General features: G+C 38.5%; 1 protein-coding gene and 1 pseudogene across 1 annotated transcript; both read right to left on the bottom strand.

Moving 5' to 3' along the window:
• Nucleotides 1–2380: 2380 nt before the first annotated feature.
• On the bottom strand, nt 2381–8328 carry LOC115017807 (zona pellucida-like domain-containing protein 1; annotated as a pseudogene).
• A 2142-nt stretch (nt 8329–10470) lies between these two features.
• LOC115017992 (zona pellucida-like domain-containing protein 1) lies at nt 10471–16060 on the bottom strand. The gene is made up of 10 exons (XM_029446779.1): nt 15955–16060; nt 14587–14807; nt 14287–14468; nt 13927–13999; nt 13059–13156; nt 12720–12800; nt 12350–12521; nt 12174–12279; nt 10902–10931; nt 10471–10665 (listed from the first exon to the last, which is right to left on the bottom strand). Exons 1-10 carry the CDS (start codon nt 16058–16060, stop codon nt 10493–10495), a joined length of 1242 nt encoding a protein of 413 aa, XP_029302639.1. The 3' UTR covers nt 10471–10492.
• Between the last annotated feature and the right edge of the window lie 5660 nt (nt 16061–21720).

The raw sequence follows: 21720 nt of genomic DNA on the forward strand, positions 1-21720 counted from the left end.
GGTAATAGTCTAAAATAAACAGAATTGTAATGGCAGCTATACAAAAGGATCTGACAAAGATGTATCACAACCCGAGGTGACTTTAAGATACAAGACAATATGCTCTCTCAACAGCAACATAAGCAGCAAAGTTGCATTACAAATTTCCAGCTGATCTTCCCCCATTGACTATTAACATTATAGAAGGCAAAGCGGCTGGATTCAAAGGTTAATGTCCATACCATTAGAGAACGACAGAGCATGCGTTTATCCCTGTTGTTTAATTAAATGACAGCAAACTCATAAAGGAGGGATTTATCCCGAACATACATACTGCAGTCCTAATGGAGCACTACCTCCCAGCTCGGCTGATTTATCCCCCTCACGTTTCAAAGTGGGTCGTCTTGTCATGGAGTTTGTCATGGCCTACTTAACAACACAGGAACTCGTAATTAGATCATTTGTCAAGCCAGCTGATTGCTCTGCTTGTTCTTTTTATGGTGTACAGGACGAGACATCTCACTTTTCACAGGGTTGCTCAGAAAATCTTTGATCTTACGTTCCCATGACCACATACAACTGGAAATATAGGCAGCTTGTTAACCATCCATTCAGAAAGCTGACATAAAGAGAAATATTCTGTCGTGTGCTTGTGAGCAATACAACTATACTAATCCTGGTTGACTCAAAGTCTCTAAGGTAATATTTTGGATATTACTGGATGCTAAACTCTCCACAAAATGTCTTTATTATTGGAACAGTGGACAGGTTAACTTGAAAATCACAACAAGCCTTCAAAAAAATAAGATGAAAAAAATGGTGATTAGACACCCTCTAGTGGATGATCATTACAAAAACATCACCTCCACTGACCCCAACACAAACTTTCGTTTTTTCCTGTGAGCTGCCATAGCCGAGCACATCAAACCTCAAGCTGAAGGAAACTCCTGAAAGTATGAATTTGAAAGACAATATTCATATTAAACAGCTCCAGTTTTTGTACAATCTATATTCCTCCAGTTATAAAACAGCATAGAGGCATGTGTGCCAGTTATACTCAGTTTGATGAATTAATCCTTTTCATTGCCTTTAAATTCCCAGAGTGCACTGAAGATAACCAACGCCTTCTTGTAGATCAGGATATTTTTCATGTGGACTGTGAAATGCACTTTAACACAGGATTGCAGTGTCATGCAGAGTATCCTCTCGACTGCAGGTGAGTGTCGGCTGTTGGAAGACACATCTTATTGTTTTATATCTGCCAAGTTTTAATAGAAATAATAATGCGTGCATGTCATGGAAAATTGGCACAAATAAATACAGCAGCAATCATTCACTTTGTGGAGATAAACCAACTTTCTTTACACAGTTGCCACAGTAGATTATGCATTATTAAAAGTATTAAAACAAAGTAAATGCCACAGGTTTAATGCAGGCTTGAATGAAACATTCAAACAAACAAATAAATAACTACATTTACCCTCTATTCTCTTGGTATCATTGCATGTTATGTGATATGTGATGTCACTTTGCATCTAGAATGTAATTAATTAAACATACATTTCTACATATAATAGGCAACATGTCAGCTCTGGCTTGCTCAAAATAATCTTTTCTGCTTGTAAAACCATCAAAAGTTGATTAAAGGTTGTTACAATGTGTGTGATCTGTCTGTGTCATTCATGTTCATGATCCATACATGAGATATTCATTTATAAACAAGAAGTCTGAGTACTTGAATGAAATAATATTTAGTCACTGACTAATCTAGATTAATGTGAGACAAAAGTGCGTTAATTAGAATGTATTGACTTCATGTTTTGCGTTGACCCCATATGTAAGTTAAAGGAATAGTCCGACATTGTGGAAAACACGCTTATTGGAGAGTTAGATGAGAAGATTGCACACTAAACATGCAGCCACTTAGCTTAGCTTAGCATAAAGACAGACAGAGAAACAGCTGGTTCTGTCCAAAGCCAACAATTACATTACATCTTGTTTGTTCATATAAATCCAAGTGTAACATTGTGTATTCTGCATTTTATTTGGAGTTATATGTGCCAGACTATTCTTTTGGCAGGGACCAGTAACTTCCTGCAGAAAGCAAAAAAGTGTATTTCCCCAAAATGTCAAACTGTTCCTTTAAGACTCCAACTGAACTTCTTTCTTTCCTTTTTACCATGCAGTGCATCATGATAGGTGCATTATTCAGACTTCGCCCTCAATAACGTGTATCAGTCTGTGAAGGATTGGAGTGCTCCGATCAATAGTTTGATTCAATACAGCAGAGTCCTACGTACATGCAGTATGCACCTCCACCAGTATATGAATGTCACCCTGTAAAACTCATTATGTCATTTAGCCTATGCTGACCTCCATTGTGCAACATTATGGGCCGCTGCTAGCTTAGCCGCTTCAGTTTTGGATAAAAAGATGCCGCCATCAAAATGGCTGCCACCGCTATCACAACGAGGACGGCCACAGCAATTCCCAGGCCAACAGATGCAGCCTTGCCTTCAGACTGGCCACCAGACAGCGCTGTGCACAAAAGGGAGTGATGACCATTATGGGATGCTCTATTCCAGCAGACAACAGAATACATTATGACTTGCTGCAGATAAGAAGTGCTTTTCATTTCTGGAGGAATGTAATTATTAAAAAACTGTGAATGGGTGTTCTCGTGGCAGACAAATTAATAAATACATATTTACCTCTTCTTTGGATTGAATTGCTGCAAGATAGACAGGAAGAATCAGTATTTCATTATGAGAGAATTATCATATTTGCCAAAAATATTGGAAAGATACATTAAATTGCAGAGGGAAAGAAAGCAAGAGAGAAATGTAAGTACGTTTTGATGTGCTAAAAAGAAACACTTTTACAGGGACTGGATAAAAACACTGACAGGAGTCAAACTATTTTTTCTATGTAACAGTTTCTATGATAACCTTTTTGGATCATTTATGTTATTCATGTATTACATTTTAGTTAATGTTTGTGACGTAGATGCAACATGTTGTTGTAAATATGTATGTATACATTATTTTTTTGTGTATTTTTGTTCTCTACTTTCACACTTTTTATACAGGCATACTTTGTGACCTATCAGGAAAGTATCAGACAATGTTGCTTATTCACTGTCTTGAGAGTTAGATCAAACGATAAGCTAAATATGAAGCTACAGCCAGCACTTTGTCCAAAGTAAAAAAAACAATTAAATAAAAATCCACCCTTCAGCACCTCTAAAACTCACAACTTAACATGTTATATCTTTGTTTAATCCATAACAACAACATCTGTGTCAAAACAACATGTTGTGGTTTCTATGCGGGATTATGTGCTGGGAGCAGTAACTGCCTGGAAACTCAGGGTGACAACAATCACAATCAGAAATCCTTTATTAGTCCCACAACGGGGAAATTTACCTTGTTACAGCAAAAGAACACATGAAGTAAAGTGGCGAGTACACAATAATTAAATAGATAAAGATAAAAATAATATAAGTACAAAGTGGTTGATAAAGAATTATAACGAGTGAATATTGCACATGGCAGTGATAATTGAATTAGTTTTACACTTTGTTTCTTTGCTTTAGAGTTGCAAGTAGTTCAATTTTGTTACCTTTGGACGGATCCAGCCGAGCTGTTTTGCCCCGTTTCCAGTCATTATGCTAAGAAAACTGGCTTGAGGCTGTAGCTTCACACATGGAGGTGGTATCAATCTTCTCGTCTAACTCTCAGCAAGGAGGCAAATAAGCGCATTCCCCAAAATGTTGTCAAACTACTGCTTTTAATCATGCAAGTCACATCAACCTGAGTGATGTCTGTGTCTCTGCTCTGTGGTGTTTACTTGACTATCTGATAAAGATTTATGTGAGATGAAAACATTAAATTTACTGGGTGCAATCATTACCATTTGTCAGACTCCTTTAACTACTCATTTGCATAAAAAGAAAGACAAGCGTAGGACATACAGTTCTCTCGCTTGGCATGTATAGCCACAGTGATCACAGGAGGCTCAGTGATGCTCTCCTTGACACTCCTCCTCTTCCTGTTGCATTGCTGTGAATCAGACCAGAAAGAGAGACATGAGCTTATGATCCGGCTGGAATTGGAGTTTTCTGCTTGAAATGCATGCAGCCTTCCCACCTTGAAGGTGCTGCAGGTGCTGCACTCGCAGAGTCGGGTGATGCAGTGCAGATAGTAGGTGGAGATGGTCTCAGTCTGCTGCTCGATGAAGCTGAACGCCGGGATGTAGAAGCGGGCCTTTTGGCTATCCCCGTTCTCCAACATGGTGGTGAGCTGATCTATGGAGAACCTTTCAATAAAAAGCAAACCTTACAAGCGCCCCATTTGCACATCACAGGGATATACATGCAGTGTATTAATGGGAGAAAGGCAGGGAGATAAAATCAAGACTAGTGCTCCCTTTGGATTTAGAGGTAGCTGTGGTGCACTTATTGCATGGAAGAGAGGAAAACCTGTAGATACGTGTAGAGGTTTAAACTGCTGGATCGACAGACATAAGCCTTTATAAAGCCTTAAAGGTCTGGAAGAAATTCACAAGTTATAAAAAGTATGAAGCTCACACTTTTTCTTTACAGAATATTTTTTGAAGACAAGACAAACAGATTAAAGATGGTGGAGTTCAATTGACATATTAAGTGGAACTGGACATATTAAGGATTTAACACAAATAAAATATACATTTCTTAAAATATAAGTAAAATATAATTATTGTTATGGCAAAAACAAGTTAATAGGGTGCTATGAAAATCCACAACCCAAAGATCTGCCCCACATCTGGTTCTTTAACAATGCATTGGTTCTAAAATCTTAACCTGAAAAATAAGTTGTCAGATAAATGTAGGTGTGCAAATTAAAATATTTCTCCCTGGAAAGTTGTGGAGTAGAACTGTTAAGAAGCACCTTCAATTAAAGTAGAGTATCTCAAAAATTGTCATTAAGTACAGTACTTGAGTAAATATACTTAGTTACTTTCCATCTTAAGTGTACGTCTTAGAAGTTTGATAAATACGGGTTCAACTCTAAACCAAACAAAGAAAAAGCTGCAGGTGTCCGATAATGATAATGGTTCTTACTGTGATGTCAAGTTGGATGAAACCACCTGCACGTAAATGTTTGTTCTCAGTTAGACGCCCAGGGGTGGGAAGACAAGAGGCGTGGTGTAATTTATATCCAGGCAAAGGATCAGAGGGTGAAAACACTATACATGCGCTTACATAAGTTTAGTCAATGTATGTCGGTGCCAGGCGGAAATGAGGGCATGTATAGTGGAAAAGGTGTAAGGAGGCACCAGGTACAAAACCATACTGATGAAGCTCCCATTGTTGCCCTTCAAAGCAACGGAGGAGGTTAACCTACAAGGAAGAAAAGAATGAGCTGACACCTGGCACACAAGTGAACTATTAGAAGTGTTTTTTTAACCCACATGTTACTCTCACACATCCAACTCTGTGTTATTGATGAGATACTCCAGCGGATAAGAACATGAATAGTAGTACCGTGGGTGGGGTCGAAGGATCGGACCGCTGACGTTGACTGTCTGGATGTTGGAGAAGTCTATGAATATTCTCGTCCCTGGAGTGCTCGCTGTCTGAGGAATTATTTAACAGAAGTATGAATTTTTGAGAAATGCTTTAAAATAAATATTGGCCAACGTCTCAGCAGGGCAGTGATGAAATCATACAGAGAAAGTGGAACAACTATCTGCTTCTCCTCAGAATAGGAGAATTTGAGGGATTGCATGTGTCTGTGTAATATTAAGTCAAAAGCAGACTGAAATTGAAAATACTTTTTCACTTCTTCTTACCTACCTTACACAGTACTCAGACCACCTGATTCTGCTCCTCAGCTAAAGGTTAATAACTTCCACCATCACCATCCCTCATGACTCAAATCAGGACACTTCATTGATGCAATACTCACCAAGAAGTTACTCCCACAGGCCTCTCCCTCTCTGATGGGAAAGCTGAACAAGGAGGTGTCACCGAGATGTCCAGCATCCCCTGACAGTCCACGTTGTCCCGAATGTGGTTGAGGATCAGTAAGCTTGTGTTGAATCTGGTGTAAACAACCAGCCAGATTTGAATCGCCAGGTCGATGGCAGATGTGCCAAACACCACCGTGATGTCAGTGTGTTCTGATGGTGATAAGGTGGCATTGTTAATGAAAGTTTCTAATATGATTTTCATTCATTTTAATAGAATCATACCAATCCCAAACTACTGTTCAGCATGAATGTTCAGATAGAGGAATTCTGTTCTGGAAAATATTGTGCACGTATTTACAAATATTATAGAAAAGATTGAAATTTCACATTAAAAGAAAATGAACAAATTACAAATATATCCATATAAAGGAAATAAATGGTTGCACAAGAAGAACCACAGTTGATAAAAATCATAAATATTTAAAGGTCATGCTCATCTTACCTGGTCGTCTTGCATACGCTCCGCAGTCAGATACGCTGAGGGCCTCTCGGCCTGCAATACAAGAAGGTCAGGATGAGGAAGCTGAATAAAGCCATCTCACTGCTCTGCCCTCTGTGGAAAAGATGAGGTAAACACACAGTTGTCAAACACAGGAAATCCTAATGAATCCAGCATAATGCAGAATAAGTCCAGTGAGACCAGTTCAACAACAAAGGTCCACATTTAGATGCTGAATGCAGAGCTGTTGATTAAGAAAACTTGGTTTGTCTGGGTCTTACCTCCTCAGTCTCTTTAATGGTTTAGGATAAAAGGGCTGTTTTAGATATGTCGAGCATGACTGTCCTGCGGTCACAACGCTGTTTTAGGATTGGATGGAAACTGGTTTATTCCCACTATGGTCGGGCTGCCTTAGTTTGCATAAACAATACACCTTTTGTGGCCATGAGGCAGATGATGGAACCCAACACAGTCCTCTTAGAAGTGGCAGGCTTTAACAATGTCCATAAGGCTTTGTGACTTTGTGTGTGAAATGCAGCCTCCATTGCCTGATAATATGAAACACAATAAAGTAAGAGTATGTATGGTTTCTACACACATAATAGAGGAAAGAGGACCTGTTGTGACCCTCAAAGGTTCAATGTCTAATGAAAGAGGGGGCAGTACTTCACCTCTACTACTGAGTCCATACAATCTAATCTAATCTAATCATCAAAACCATCAGTTATTAAAAGAGCCAACAATAGTATGTTAACCTGTTTATACTTTAGTTGTAGTAGTTTGTCATATTTATCGTATTCTAAGTTTTAGAGTATTACAGTGTATTCTTTATATTGTGTCTTGTACTCTGCAGCTATACATCTCTCTCTCTTCTAGTGTTGATATAATTGACTGTGTATTTGTTTTACTCCTGTGTAAACCTGTCTGTCTGTCAGTCTGCCTGTCAGTCCGTTCATTAGACCAGACTGCTGAAACTCTGACAGCCGGTCTATAACACAGCTCTCTTATAATCTTCACGTGGGGCTTATATATCTGTGTGACTGTGGCACTGGGGGCTGTACGGTGTGTAACATTACGTTGTGATAGTTTGTATGTTATATGTAGGCAAATACAAGCAAACAAATCCGGCTTGGATTATACCAGCCGTTTATACCACCACGGGGAGTAACAGCGGGCTGATGGAGCGCTGGGTCTAACCTGTGTGACAGCAGCAACGCTCTACTCTCAGCAAACCAGCCTCCTGCCTACGTAGAGGATGAAGGCGAGGATGCAGGTCATTTTCTCGCTTCTGCCACTTTGGAGTTAATCAAAACAAACTAGCACAACGTGCAGGGATCGTATATGTAATGTTGACAGGCCCTGAGTCTGCCCGAGTCAGACAGCTACACTTCTTCTCCCTCTGTACTGAGGGCAGACTGGCGCTACGTGGACTCACTATCACCTCCTAGACATGACGGGCCGGCGCTAGTCAGTTAGCATGCTAATTTCAGTAGATATCTCTGCAACACAACACATAAACATCTTTGACATAATGTCAACACTGTTACTTCTTCATAATATCCTTTCATATGATAGCTTTTGATTCTCATTATTCGTGACATGTTATTATGAACGAACATGAGTCAGACTGGCAATGTGACTCACATTTATCATGTTCAAGCCTTGTGACTAACTTATCCTTGAAGTGTGTAAAGAATAAAGATTTACCTTTGAATTTGTTTCTACGAAGATTAGACATTCCCATACATTTCGAGCATAATATAAAATTAGGCTAATGTTGAGGTTTTACTGAAAGAAAATGATTCTAAGATAGTTGGAAACCCGATCTTGTCAGGTGAGCCACCTGGGAAGAGAAAGCTGTAATCGGGGTCAAGTTGGAGGATGGGCGTCGTCGTCATTGTTTTGTCAAACGTATGAAACTGCACGGTCAAATACGCACTACAGTATTTGACCGTGCCATGAGTCCTTCTGTCCTTCTGTCCTCTCGTCCACACACACACACACACACACACACACACACACACACACACACACACACACACACACACACACACACACACACACACACACACACACACACACACACACACCCTCATATATATTCCTCAGAATATGTTTTCTTTGCTCATGACTCACCTAAACTTGGCTTCAGCATTCAAAGCCAAATCCCAGCCTCATTTCCATTTTGGGAGGAGGGTTTAATCAATTATCGCTGATAGTAAACTGAGAGGGGGGATGATAGCATTTATTCCTCTCATTTCAGTTATCTGTGGTCATTGTGGACGCTGAATACATCTCAAAATGGCTGTTGAAATGAGGGATTAGAGCGATAAAGAGCAGTGAATGCAGCAGAGCCGTATGGGTCACAAAAATAGCCGTGGAGTCAGATACGTGAGACGCAGCTGCCGCCAAAAGACATTTATATAGGTCATCAGAAAAGAAAATCAATACAACAAAATGGAAAGATTAATTCACCAAATGAGCTCTGGCAGTGTTTGGTATTTTGCTCATTTTCCTTGAGATTGGACACCAACGAGGCCATGACATTTGGAAAACTTTCACAGATATGTGTCAATATTAAAGAGGAATAAGTAATCTACCCGTAGTCACATACATCATGAAGGAAGTGGCATGAAACCTAATTAAAAAATGATTTATTACCCACAATACACATGTGTGTCATAGGCAGCCATAGGAGATGGTAGGTTGTGCATACATTTCTAAAAATGAAACTGTACCTTATATTCATATTACGTATTACATATAGTTGCTGTTATTTGAAAAACGTCAACATTTTATGGTCTAAGTTTTTGCTTTTTTGTACCTGCAAATTGTATATTTTATTGTTTTATTACACACTGAGGTTTTTTCACTCATGAAAAAATATCATCACTGTCAAATATAAATATAAGTAGACTGTGTATACTGTCATATCCACCTACCACCAATGAATATATAGCAACCTGTTACATTTATCATCCCATATTTATTGCAGTACCCTTTGCACCATTGTACTGTTGTCCTGTTTCCAAATGTCATCGTTGAATATGTATTTTTCAGATAATCCACTGGATTCTTAAATGATTTATTCATTTTATAGAACTCGACAGCGATAATATGCTAAACGAAACTGTTATACTATACTGTAATACTCACATACCCACTTTTGTATCTCTTTTATGCAGCCTGTCAAAAACCTTGAGTTGTTTTTTTATTCAACTGATCTTGATGTTTTTTAAATAATTGTTTAAAGTAATAGATCATTATCGGAAATATTCTTATTTACCTTTCTTTCTCATCTAACTCTCAGGTAACAAAGCAAAGCAGTATTTTCTAAAATGTTGAAATATTACTAGTATGCAAGTTGTTATTTTACAGACGGAGACAACTTCTTTTTTTTTGTTTACATATTCTTCATCTCTAACATATTTTAATGTGATAATGAGACAGAAAACTTGAAACTGAATTCAAACATTCAACAAATCTTCCTTTTTCCCTCTCAAAAGACTGCACAATGCTGATTTGTTGATTTTAACATTCTAGGGGGTTATATAGCTATAGCCTAAATGCTATAAAATACTAATCTTTCTTTTTATTTATCAACCTACTTTTTAAAATAGCTTAATATAAGATAAACATTGTCAAAATAAGTCACTTTCATCAAACACAACTGTCGTTTGTAAAGCTAATGTGAAGAACTGAAGACGACACAGCTGTTTTAATGAAGTATTGGCTCGCATCAAAGAAAGAAAGTGAATATTTCTAATGCAATCTTTTATTACAAGTTCTAAAGATTAACGTTTTTCCATTTGCATCAGAGTTATAAGTATAAAGCTTTTGTAAACACTGTGACTAACCACCAATAGATGACAAATAATTAAAAAAGAATAATGAGGTATTGAAGGCAATAAATACACAACACCTACAACAATAAAATATACACATTTAATAATGTGTGTACAAAGGAAATCACACATGTACACTATCAGTGTGTGTACCCAACATGTGTACACATTCTGCACATATTGCCAGTACCACAATGTCATTATTTAAGATGTTTATTCATTTGAAGGCGTTGTTCCAAACACCTGAGGCTGTGGTTGTTGGGAGGCGGGACTTCTGTAGGAGGCGGAGTGACAACAGGGAGAAGCCCACACTGACCCCGCCCAGGATGACAACGCCCGAGATCAGAGCACTGGTCACTGGGTTCATCGGCTGGGAGGGGTCACCAGATGCTGGGGGGGTAGGAAAGGTGATGAAAAGCAGAAACTTGAAACAGACATGTTCTTTGAGAAGGGCTTAACATAACCCAAGTTTGTTTCTTTTACTTTCAGAAAGAGAAGTGGAACTTTGTGGATGTTGCCTTTCAATTTCCAACGGTATCTGCTATCTTTACACCCATCCCCAGACTTAGTCACGGGTGTTTTTTTAAATCTATTTCTGTTTTGTAACATTGCATAAGGGAGCTTACCAAGTTGGGAGTTGTTGACAGGAGTTTCATCTGGAAAAGATTTTTAAAAGTGTTTATTAGTAGGCTATCATTTTTACAGTTACAGATTTGAATCCTCAATGGCTTTGTGGATGTATTAATCTATTCATCTAAGTTTAAAGGAGTAGTTCATTCAGTGGTATTCATTGATACCACTCTCCTATTTGTATGTGGAATATGAAGTAGCAGTCAGGAGGCGGTTAGCGTAGCTTAGCATAACGACGGGAAACAGGGGAAATAGTTAGCCTTGCTCTGTCCAGAGGTATATATATATTTATAAAACGGACATGTCAAATCAAGCAATCTGATTGGTTCTTAGCCGTGGTGTAATGAGCGTATATCACGGGTAGAATTGTAGTTACTTTTCACAACAAGTCAGTATCCCTCCGCGTCTGAGAAAAAGCTACAACCGTTACAGCTGTTAAATTACGTCCGTTAAGAAACAAACTTACAAAGCTTTACTCTGGAGGAGTGGATTGATCAGTGCCTATGTCCAGAGAAAACAGCCCCTAAAAGCATGCAGAGCTACGTGAAGAGCAGCTGTTAGTGTTGTTGCATAGCAACCACCTCGCACTATGTTTTATGCAGAAGGCAATGGAGGGACTATTTTATTTTGAACATCATTATTTAACAATAAAAACTATTTAAATTGGAGTGTGTCATTTTCTTTCATATTGCCACACTTGGTAACCGTTTTATAAAAGCAATAGCTCACTTCAGACCGTGATATATGGTCATTATATCACAGTTAAGGGTGTTGAACCACGCCCCTTAACTGTGATATAATGACCATATACCACGGCCTGTCGTGAGCTATTGCTTAAATATATATATATATATATAACCTATATAACATGAAGCTAACACCACCAGCCGTTTAGCTTTGCTAAGTATAAAGACTTGAAATACAGGGAAACATGTAGCTTGGTAAGGTAACACAATCTGCCTGCCAGCACCTCTAAAGCTCATTAAATAACTAGTTATATCTTGTTAGTTTACTCTGTACACAAACTGTACTGTAAATATCACAATTTGAAGTTTTCCGGGGGGTTATGTGCCAAACTATTTCCATTACCTCAGGAAGTAACTGTGACCAAAAAATAGCCTCACACATTCTCTTCATATGTAACAGAAAGTTGTATAAATGTTCTTCTAATCTTTAAATCTTCTTCATCTAACTCTCAACAAAAAGTGAATAAGATTATTTCCCTAAATGTCAAACTCTTCCTTTAAAAGTCAGTCCATTGTTCATACCACTCCTGGTGATGATTGGTCCCGCCGTGATGATAGCGTTATCAGATGCCACTGGTGGGAAACCAAGGCTCTCCTCTCCATCACGTCTGCGCCGTCGCCCACAAATCTGCCAATCACGTCATCAGATGTCAGTCAGTCAGGAAACACAAACTGAGATTCATGACTCTTACACTTACCGGCATGAGCATGATGCAGTCGTCTGCCCGGCAAAGCTTTGTGACGCAGTGCAGAAACACAGTTGACATCTTCTGGTGTCTGTGTTTAACAAAACGGAAAACCTCGAAGGAAAAACGTCCCATCTGACTCTTCCCATTCTCGAAAACTGTCGTCTGAGGGTCTTTGGAGCAGCTGTGTCAAAAGAGGACAACACAGATACGCACATATGTGCATACTGACAGATTTGACATCTAGATTTATGCTTAAGCACTCATTGAGAAAAGTAGCATTCATTTAGGATAAGCCATTTGGAGAGCCTGAATAGGTAATGACTCTCTTTTGTGGTTTATCAAGTCATCATCGTGAGGAGGGGGAAAAAAGCGAGATTACCCAAAGAAAAGGTCATAGCGGAGTTCATCATTAGGATTCCCTGAGGGGGTTGTGTAACAGTAGTCCATCAAGATGTTCCACCTGCAGCGGGACAAAACTGTGAGATGGGATGGAGGATAGAGATCTAACTGCACATGGGAAACACAGATCAGGGCTTTCTCTGCTGCAGACTGGCGCCTTCAAGTATAATAATAACATAATGATATAATGAATGCTGGAAAAACCATAGAAAAAAAGGATAAATGTGTAAAAAATAATGGTGGGAAAGATGCTGTGATTGACCAAAATGTCATCTCAAAATCAATATTCAATGGTGAATAATCGGATGTTATCTGGTACCGTTTGTCTAAGTTTGTGGCTTTCACAGCAGCAAACACTCTGGTTTTCAGAGCCAGTCCAGCCATTGGAATAGAGAGAGGTTGATTGTATGTTGAATCCTGTAAAATAAAAAGTTAGGTCATTCAAAACATGAAACTGGGAAGTTGAAATGAATAGAGGGGCTCAGTCCTGACATAATCAGTGTTTAAATTATAAGGCTGGTGATATTCTCTATTTTTGTTATTGTTAATAAGCCCGAGAGCAACAGTGTGTTATTCCATCCCTCAATACTTTCTAACTTTATCAGCCTGTTTGTGGCTCTCAGGCACGTTTGTACTGAAGATGTAACTCTTTCAAAACACATAAGAAACATATACTATCATTTAAATATCATAAAAAGTCTTATTCATTATTCAAACAGCTGGCCACTGTTGTTTTTATAAAACGTTACTCAAACAGGAGTAAATTTTGCATTTGTTGGGGATTATTTTCAGTGGCGGATTAATACACATTTGTTGTTGTAGTGAGTATTTGCAGCAGCAGGACAGGGTACGTCGGATTGAGTCAAAACTAAACCACAGTGCCCACGTTCATTGTAATGAAAAATAAACGTTCAATTAATTGTTGGTTTTGGTCTTTTCTAGGGATTTGAGGACAATAAATGAAATATTACTAGACTTAAAATGATAAATCTTGGGATACTTCAGCTAGCCCCTTAACTAGCCAACTGTTATATACTTTTAAATAGTTAATTAATTAAAAGATAACACTAACTTTATTTAAAGATTATGAACATTAAACAATATCCCTCCTAATTCAAAGCTACAAAGTTCATGCCTTGCAACAGAAATGATTGTATATAGTAGGTAGAAGAGAGCAGTGTACTCACGTTGTACAGGAACATACTCAACGTGCTCACAAATGTACCGTTGCTCTCCTTGACAGTTACAGCAGCAGAGGAGCTGTAAATAGATTCAACACATTTATTTCAACGCTATAAGTCTTTTCCTGTGGGTATTTACCGGATCATTCTGAAAGCACAGTAGTAAGTATGATGATAAAACTGTACTATATTCATTCATTTATGTAGCTAAAAGACGCAGTTGAATGTAGAAAAAATGCAAATTCTTAAAAAAATGATTCACAGAAAAGACAAAAATACATAAACTCACTCAGGCTTTTAAACCAGGAGCTTAATTGCCATCACAGTTTTATGGAACCAATAAACAAACCTTTGGCTGAAACTTACGATGCCAGCTGTGAGTTATTGACCAGGTACTCCAGCGGGTAGCTGCAGCTGAATTTATACAACAAGCCGGGCAGGTAGCTGATTATAGCTGGCGGGTCAGGGGTGTCAATATAACCTGAAACATTCCCAATTTGTACCAGAGACATGTTCCCATAGGCATTGGCCCCATAGGCTGTGCTGACCTGCAGAGAGAAACATCTCAGCCACGTCACTTTGCTTTCTCCCAGGTCAATAAACAACACGATTTAGTTGCTTATTGATTATATTAACACCATGTGCTCATGTTTGTGTATTCTTTACCACCAAGCTGTTACCGCAGGCCTCCAGAGTGCTGAGACTGATGCTGAACAGGACCGCTGTGGGGAAGGTATTGTTGTTAATGAAGCCACGGCATTGGGCGTCACTGTGGTGACCGTTTAGGGCCAAATCTGTGTCGGTGTAGCCGGAGAAGAGCACGGGGCAGAAGTTGATCTTCAAGGTGATGGTCTGAACCCCACAGTACACACTGATGTCCCGCTCACCTGAAGGAACAGAGGAAGAAGGGAAGGAGAGAGAAAGGTTAACAATACTTTTTCAAATTAAAAAGATAATGATTATCACTTAAACATTTGCAGATACATTCTTGAGTCTCAAGCAGCTAATGCATGGGCCACAGGTAAAGTGCTGATTTTGAATAGTGAAAAGTGTCAAAATTAATTTAAATTAATTAAAAATGTAAACTTTTCACAAATGTTGCATATTGCTGCTGCCCTACTTCCCTACATGCATTTATCTCACATCTCAGGAGGAACATTCCTCCAAAATGAAGAACATGATCTCAGTGTTTTCAATAGAATGTTGTTTGTTTTTACAATATCAGAAGAATATACTTTAAGAAATGTACATCATTTACCCCTTATGGATAAGTATTATTTCAATGCTGTAGCTGGTACAAGTGGAGCTAATTTGGTAGTCAAATGTATAATAAGGTGCAACATTTTACATTCATAACTGCCCTCTTATCCCCCTACTGTCAGACCCCGTGCTCGGACCACACCCATCTTCAAATTCAACCTTCCTTTTGATGTCAACTAAACACCTGTAAAGTTTTGAAACTGGATCTTCCACAGTAGCGAAATTCAGGTGTAAATCATTCTACAGAGAGACGGACAGAAATATAAACACCTGGCAAAGAACTCAAAACTGCTTCTGTGGTAGCTACTGTAGGTTTCTCCCGGACCACATTGTATCATGACACACTCACAAGGTGAAAACAACACCAACTGGTAACCACACGGTGTTGTGGCTGGTAAACGTAGTTGTAATCATTTATAATATAGTGTCTTCATAGGTTCTAAATGCATTCATTAAAATTGTTTATATAATGTTTATGAATACTTTATAACAAACTGAAAGCCTTGTTCATGTGTGAAATAATATCATATGTTATACTGTCTTATGAAGCATTCATTACCTTTTATAGATGTAACAGATGCTTCATAGGAGGAGTTTCAGTTAATAAAATACATGAACAAACACTTAAACTCCTTATATTTGTTTACAACTACATTTCAGTGTGTCATAAAGTGTAATAAACCATGTATTAAAGTTGTACCTGTGTTCCATACCTGTAGGCAGAAGAGTGTGTGACATGTAAAGAGAAAACATATTAAGTGAAAGTATTCTCACCAGGAAACCTGCTGTGGTAGCTGGCGTCACAGTTGTATCCATTAAACTGTGTAGAGACCGTAGCGGCGTTACTCATCAGCAGGAAGACAAAGCACACTCGTTTCATTTCAGCACCTGAGAGAGGTTTGCCCACTGTCATCTTCAGAAGGTCAACATTGAATTAACCACCGTCCTCAGGTACATGTTAAAAAACCACACTTATCTCAAAATTAGGTGCTCAAAAACAATGACCCCAAAGCCTCTCTTTTTCCCCGACTGCTGCACGCTATGACCTCTATCAAAGTAGTACAACCTTCTTTTCCCAGGTTCCCTAATCCTTCTTATCCTGCTCCCTCTTCCCCCTTTTACCTCAGGCGCTCATGTTCGCCCAAAACCTCTATTACCCAACCCCTTTTAAACTGAGGTCACCCCTCTTTCCAGTTCATTTCATCCCCACTTCCCTTTTTTCTACACTTGCTTACCTGTTTCCTGCCTTTTCCAAAGTAATTGGATGGACCCCCTCTTTCCCTGCTTTGTGACGAGAGAAAAGTTCAACACTGTGCCGTTTAGTTTTTGGTGGACCTTGACTAAAAAAAGTCAGCCTTACGTGTATCTGTTGTGTGTGCACAGATGAGAAAGATAGAGGGATTCATTATCCAAACACTTTGACAAAAACCCCGCTGCAGTGCAGAACATGGGAAACTCCATCAGATCTGAATGGCTAGGACAAATCTTTTCACAGTGCCCAGAAACCTGAGCGTACTCGAAGGGTTCCCACTCGTCTCTCCTCAGTCTGATCTCCGTCTGTCAGCTCACACAAACGATGGGCCTCAGCGGGGGGGGGGCCCAGCCTGGGAATTAAGCTGTCATCGGCTGCTGCTGCGGTCCACATTCACATGAACATAAAAGTCAGCTCACGGTCTGATGCAGGGCTGTGTGTGGGTAATTGTGATGCACAAGGCATCACTTAGAGTAAAGGCCTTCAGTGGTGTGTACATCTCCAGCGAGGTGTGTGCAGTGCTGCAGAAGTGAAAAGTGGAACCATGAGTGTGTTTTATGGTGTGTTACTGTGTATATATCTCGAGGTGACCCACATACCTTTTATTGCAGATTTCCTTGACCTTTAAACTGATCTATACAAAGAAGTGTCAATATTTGTATTACTTTTCTTACTGCACTAAAAAACCCAGATACCAATATTTTCCAACTTCACTACACAGATTCCTACGACATATATATCTTTAAAAACAGGCTGCAAATACATTTGAAATAAAAAACTAAAAATGCACAATAGTTTTCTAAAACAGCTGGACACTGTAGCTTTTAGCAATTGTTACTCAGACACGAGTTATTATATCCCCATTTGCTGGGGACTATTTTTAGTTGCACATTAATAAACATGTTGTGCTCTAGTGAGTATTGAGAGCAGCAGGATGCTGTTTGTGAGATTTACTGAAAATGTACTACAGTACCATTGTTCATAATGAAGAAACCTTTCACTCAGTGCAACAGTGTGGCTCATTTTTGTGTTTTTCTGTGGACACATTAGAGCTCTATGGCACAGAGAAATAAGCCATCGCAGGCTTTGGCTACACAGGCAAAACTTTATAGAAGGATCTGTTCATTGTTAGCTTTGGATTTATATAGGATTTGATTTAATAATAAGAAAAAAATAAGAATAGTGCCAGCCTTGCCAAAACCTCAATTTACTTTGTTAAAAAAAAAGAAAAGATTATATGCATTGTGAAAAAATAGCTGAAAACTAATCAAATTTCATCTGATTATTGGTTTCAATCCATAACAGCCTAGTTTGCGACTGTTTGATTGACAATATAACCAACAACTTATTATCTTTCTTACCTTTTTATTATTTTTCTTTCACTTACAGTCTTTCCTTCAACAGAATAAAAAGAATACCATGAAAACGGTTTCACTTCCTGTTTTCAATGTTTTCTTGTTTGCATGTGTAATCTGATGTAGTTCACCACATGTATTAGTTTTTCTGGAGTTTTCAATTGTTTCGCACTATCTTCCTCAGCAGTTCCTTTGTTTTGGCTCTACTGTCTTCATGTATTTCTCAGACGCAGCATTAGACACATCTGCGGGACCCAGCCTGAATTTAAAACCAGGCACTTGAAAAGCCCAACAACGGAACGGTAAGGTTTCCTTGGTGGCTTTTTTTAATCTATTATTTAACCTCAACATGTGTTCATTACTTGTGTTTATCTATCTCACAGTTAGTTATTTTTATCAATAAATATTACAGCCTCACTTCGAGCATGGCTGTAAAGTCCTAGGTGGAATTATGAAGGTTGTGTAAGTACATTGCTTGGTTCATATTAGGAAAAGATTGCTGTTAATCATAAATGATCACAAACTAACTGCCATACAGAAAAAACTGGGGCAGAATATAAGCCTCTTTCACTGAAGACATTTTGATAAGTCACAGCAAGAGGAATGCAGGTGTAAATAATACAATGAATGATGGCTGAATCCCATTTAGCTGCTTCAGTCTCAGGTTATTGTGCAGTCTGGCTGACTGTCAAGTGTTTTCATCTACCTGTTTTTATGTGCATTTTCAATTTGCACAAAGAAAACCTGAGAAAACAAACTTAAATTAATCATGAAGCACATGAAGCATGTGATTCAAACGTCACTCATGCTTCCACTGAAGAGACGAATGACGAGGAGACTTTAACCTTCCTCAACTTATTACATGAAACATACTGAATGTCATATTTCCTTCATGTTTTCCATATTGTTTTCCATTGTTTGACTGGGCCTCCTTTAACTACTTCATCTGGTTGCATTGTCTCGTATCCACATAAGAGTAGTGGATGCAATCGCACATCAATTCGCAATGTGTGGAAATTTGTTTCATTCCTTGTTTGTTTTACTCTTTTGTATGTTCATTTATGTGAAACTTTCTATGCTGCTGTCTTGGACAGGACTTCCTTGTAAAACAGATTCTGAATCTCAAAGGGCATATTCCTGGTAAAAATCAAGGTAAAATAAAATAAAATATTAGCTACATTTGGATGGAAACTTCTGTCATGGTTTATTACACACGGCACCATCGTCGCTTGTGTTTTTCATACTACGACAAAATCATAGTCTGCTGTGAAAATGTCTATTTTTTCAGTGTAAAAATACTGGTTGTTTTTTCAGGCTCTGGGCAAAATAGTTTGGGGGAATGTGTGTAGGTCTGGGGGGGCTCACAGCTCATTTTTGCCCTGGGGCTTCCCTGCGGGTTGATCTGGCTCTGTGCCTCTTTCTATAACTTGTCTTTCTTTTTAAATCTGTGTACATTTAATAAGTAAAAACAATAACGGTGTTTGTGTATGAGAAGCCGTACCCACCCTGCAGAGCCCTGACAAACACAGCTGGCTGCAGGTTTGTTTGCTATCCACTGCTGCTCACCTGCCCCTCTGGTGAGGTAGGGCTGAAATCAAATATGAAACGCTCACACACAGAAAAGTGCAGAGCAAACAAGACACATGCACGTGAAATTAATACATAATGGTGAATCCATCACCATCTGGCTTATTTTACAAATCCCACCCAGCAAATGACCTATTTGACAAATGTATAGTCTATTCTTGTGCTTGTGTTTCAGTCACATGACTTTCGTTAAGATATATGCTGAAATAATACACTTGTGGGTCTATGAACAACATGTGCACACACACCCAATACAATGCTCCACTTCTTGTGTATCATGTGGATACCTGTTATCTTATATTACCTGGTTATTTTGACATTAAAAGCATAGCAAGATCTCTGAGAAGCTTCCTTATTTCACCTCATCTTCCAGATGTCATGTTTCCAGGAAAATCTTCTTTATCATACACCTTTGTGCAACCCTCCTGAGCTTTGGAAATGTTTCCCGCAGGTACCTTGTGCTCAGAGACTTTTAATGGCTCAGGACCAACAGCCACACTTAGATCTGCCTGATAAAGCCGCTTCTATCTGATCAACCTGAAACGTCCAGACTCAACAAACAGACATCTAAATCACACAATCTGGGCTGCATCACAAAACCTGTGAGAGTGCCGGCTGTAATCTGAAGCTCTAGTTTTAACACTGGCAGGAAAGTGAAGCCACCATCAAAGGCCGCACTGCGATTTGATCCTCAGTGGGTAATGTTTCCAAAAGCCAGAAAACCTTTTATTTATTTATTTCTTACCTCAGCAGAGGGGCAATTTTACAATAATCGGGGGAAACTGCATCTTTTGGTGGGCTGGAAACCTGCGACAATACCCAAGTGACAAGGGAGAAACAACAGGTTTGCTTATTGTGTATGTATGAAACCCACCCCTGTATTAAGAGCACGTGTGAGGAGCACTGCTTTTCTTCAACATGACCTTGTCAAGGATGTCAGTCAGAGGAAACTAGCTATTTTTGTATTCCACACAGTTCATGTATCCACACGCATACACGTAAATTGAGTAACTCAACATTAGATGCAGAATACTTCAGTTTATGTATGCTGTAATAAAATATGTCAATTAACTTAAAAAAAATCTTGGATTTGGAATTTGGTTTAAATGATTATTCAAGCAGAGAGAATTGTGAAGTCAAGGGAAGAACTGGACGCTTTTACATCCATTCCTAATGTTTGACTGGATTATTTACTGCACACAGTCACAACAGTAATTCTGAATTTGAGAGTCAGCTTCATTAAAACATGAAAATTGACAATTTGGTCTGATACAGAATCCATAAGTGAGAAACATGATAGACTTTAAGTTTGGAGATACTCGTGGCACTGTGCTGCCCCCCTGTGTCACACTGCAGAACAGCTGCAGCCTCCACTCGTAAAGACTTCTGCTCTGTTTCCAGAAGTGTTGGAAAGTAAATACATTTACTCAAGTACTGTAGTTACGTATTGTGCAGTACTTTACTTAAGTGTTTCCATTTTATGCTACTTTATACTTCTACTCCACTATATTTTAGAGGTAAATATTCAGCTGCACTACATTTATCTGACAGCTACTTGGCCGATCCAAATAATTAATACAAAATATAATCAACTGGTACATTATGATGTATTATTATGGATTAATCTACCCGGCAGTATATACACTTACAATTAGCATCATCTTTACCAGCTACAACAGCACAGCACATGCTTACACATCAATGCATTCATAGTTATTCCAATGATACTGAAACGAGCCGTTCTGCATAACAAGTACTTTTACTTTTGGTACTTTAAGTACATTTTAATGCTAATATTTTTGTATTTTTACTCTTGTTATTTTGAATGCAGAACTTTGACTTGTAATAGAGAATTGCTACTTTTACTTCTGAGTAAGATCTGAGTAATTCCTCCGCCACTGGTTTCCAGTATAATTGAACTTTATGTTAAGAATGTTAAGTTATTGCCGGCGGAAATTGTATTTGCATTTTAAACGTTTGACATTACTAATTTTCATCATAACCTGGTGAATTAAATAATGAATGGATCTGATGTGGAAAGGTTTTTTAGACATTCAGTCAGCATTACATTTACATTTTAATTACAGTTTTTAAATGCCACTGCTTTGCCTTCATTTCCTACACTTGCCTAATTGTGCACTTTTACAGTTTTAACCTAATGCATAAGAGGAATGGGATCCCCTAAGATCTTGACATTTAATTACAGACAAAAATGTTCTGTCCTAACCGACTAAAATATCTGCGTATAATTTCAATCAAGTATAGTTAGACCTTTACTAAATCTCAGGGTGGATTTTCCTTCCAACATTAGGATGTATGAGGCGGCTGATATACTCTAAGAAACCA

The sequence above is a fragment of the Cottoperca gobio genome, chromosome 13 (assembly GCF_900634415.1).
Source record: "Cottoperca gobio chromosome 13, fCotGob3.1, whole genome shotgun sequence".
Lineage (NCBI taxonomy): Eukaryota > Metazoa > Chordata > Actinopteri > Perciformes > Bovichtidae > Cottoperca > Cottoperca gobio.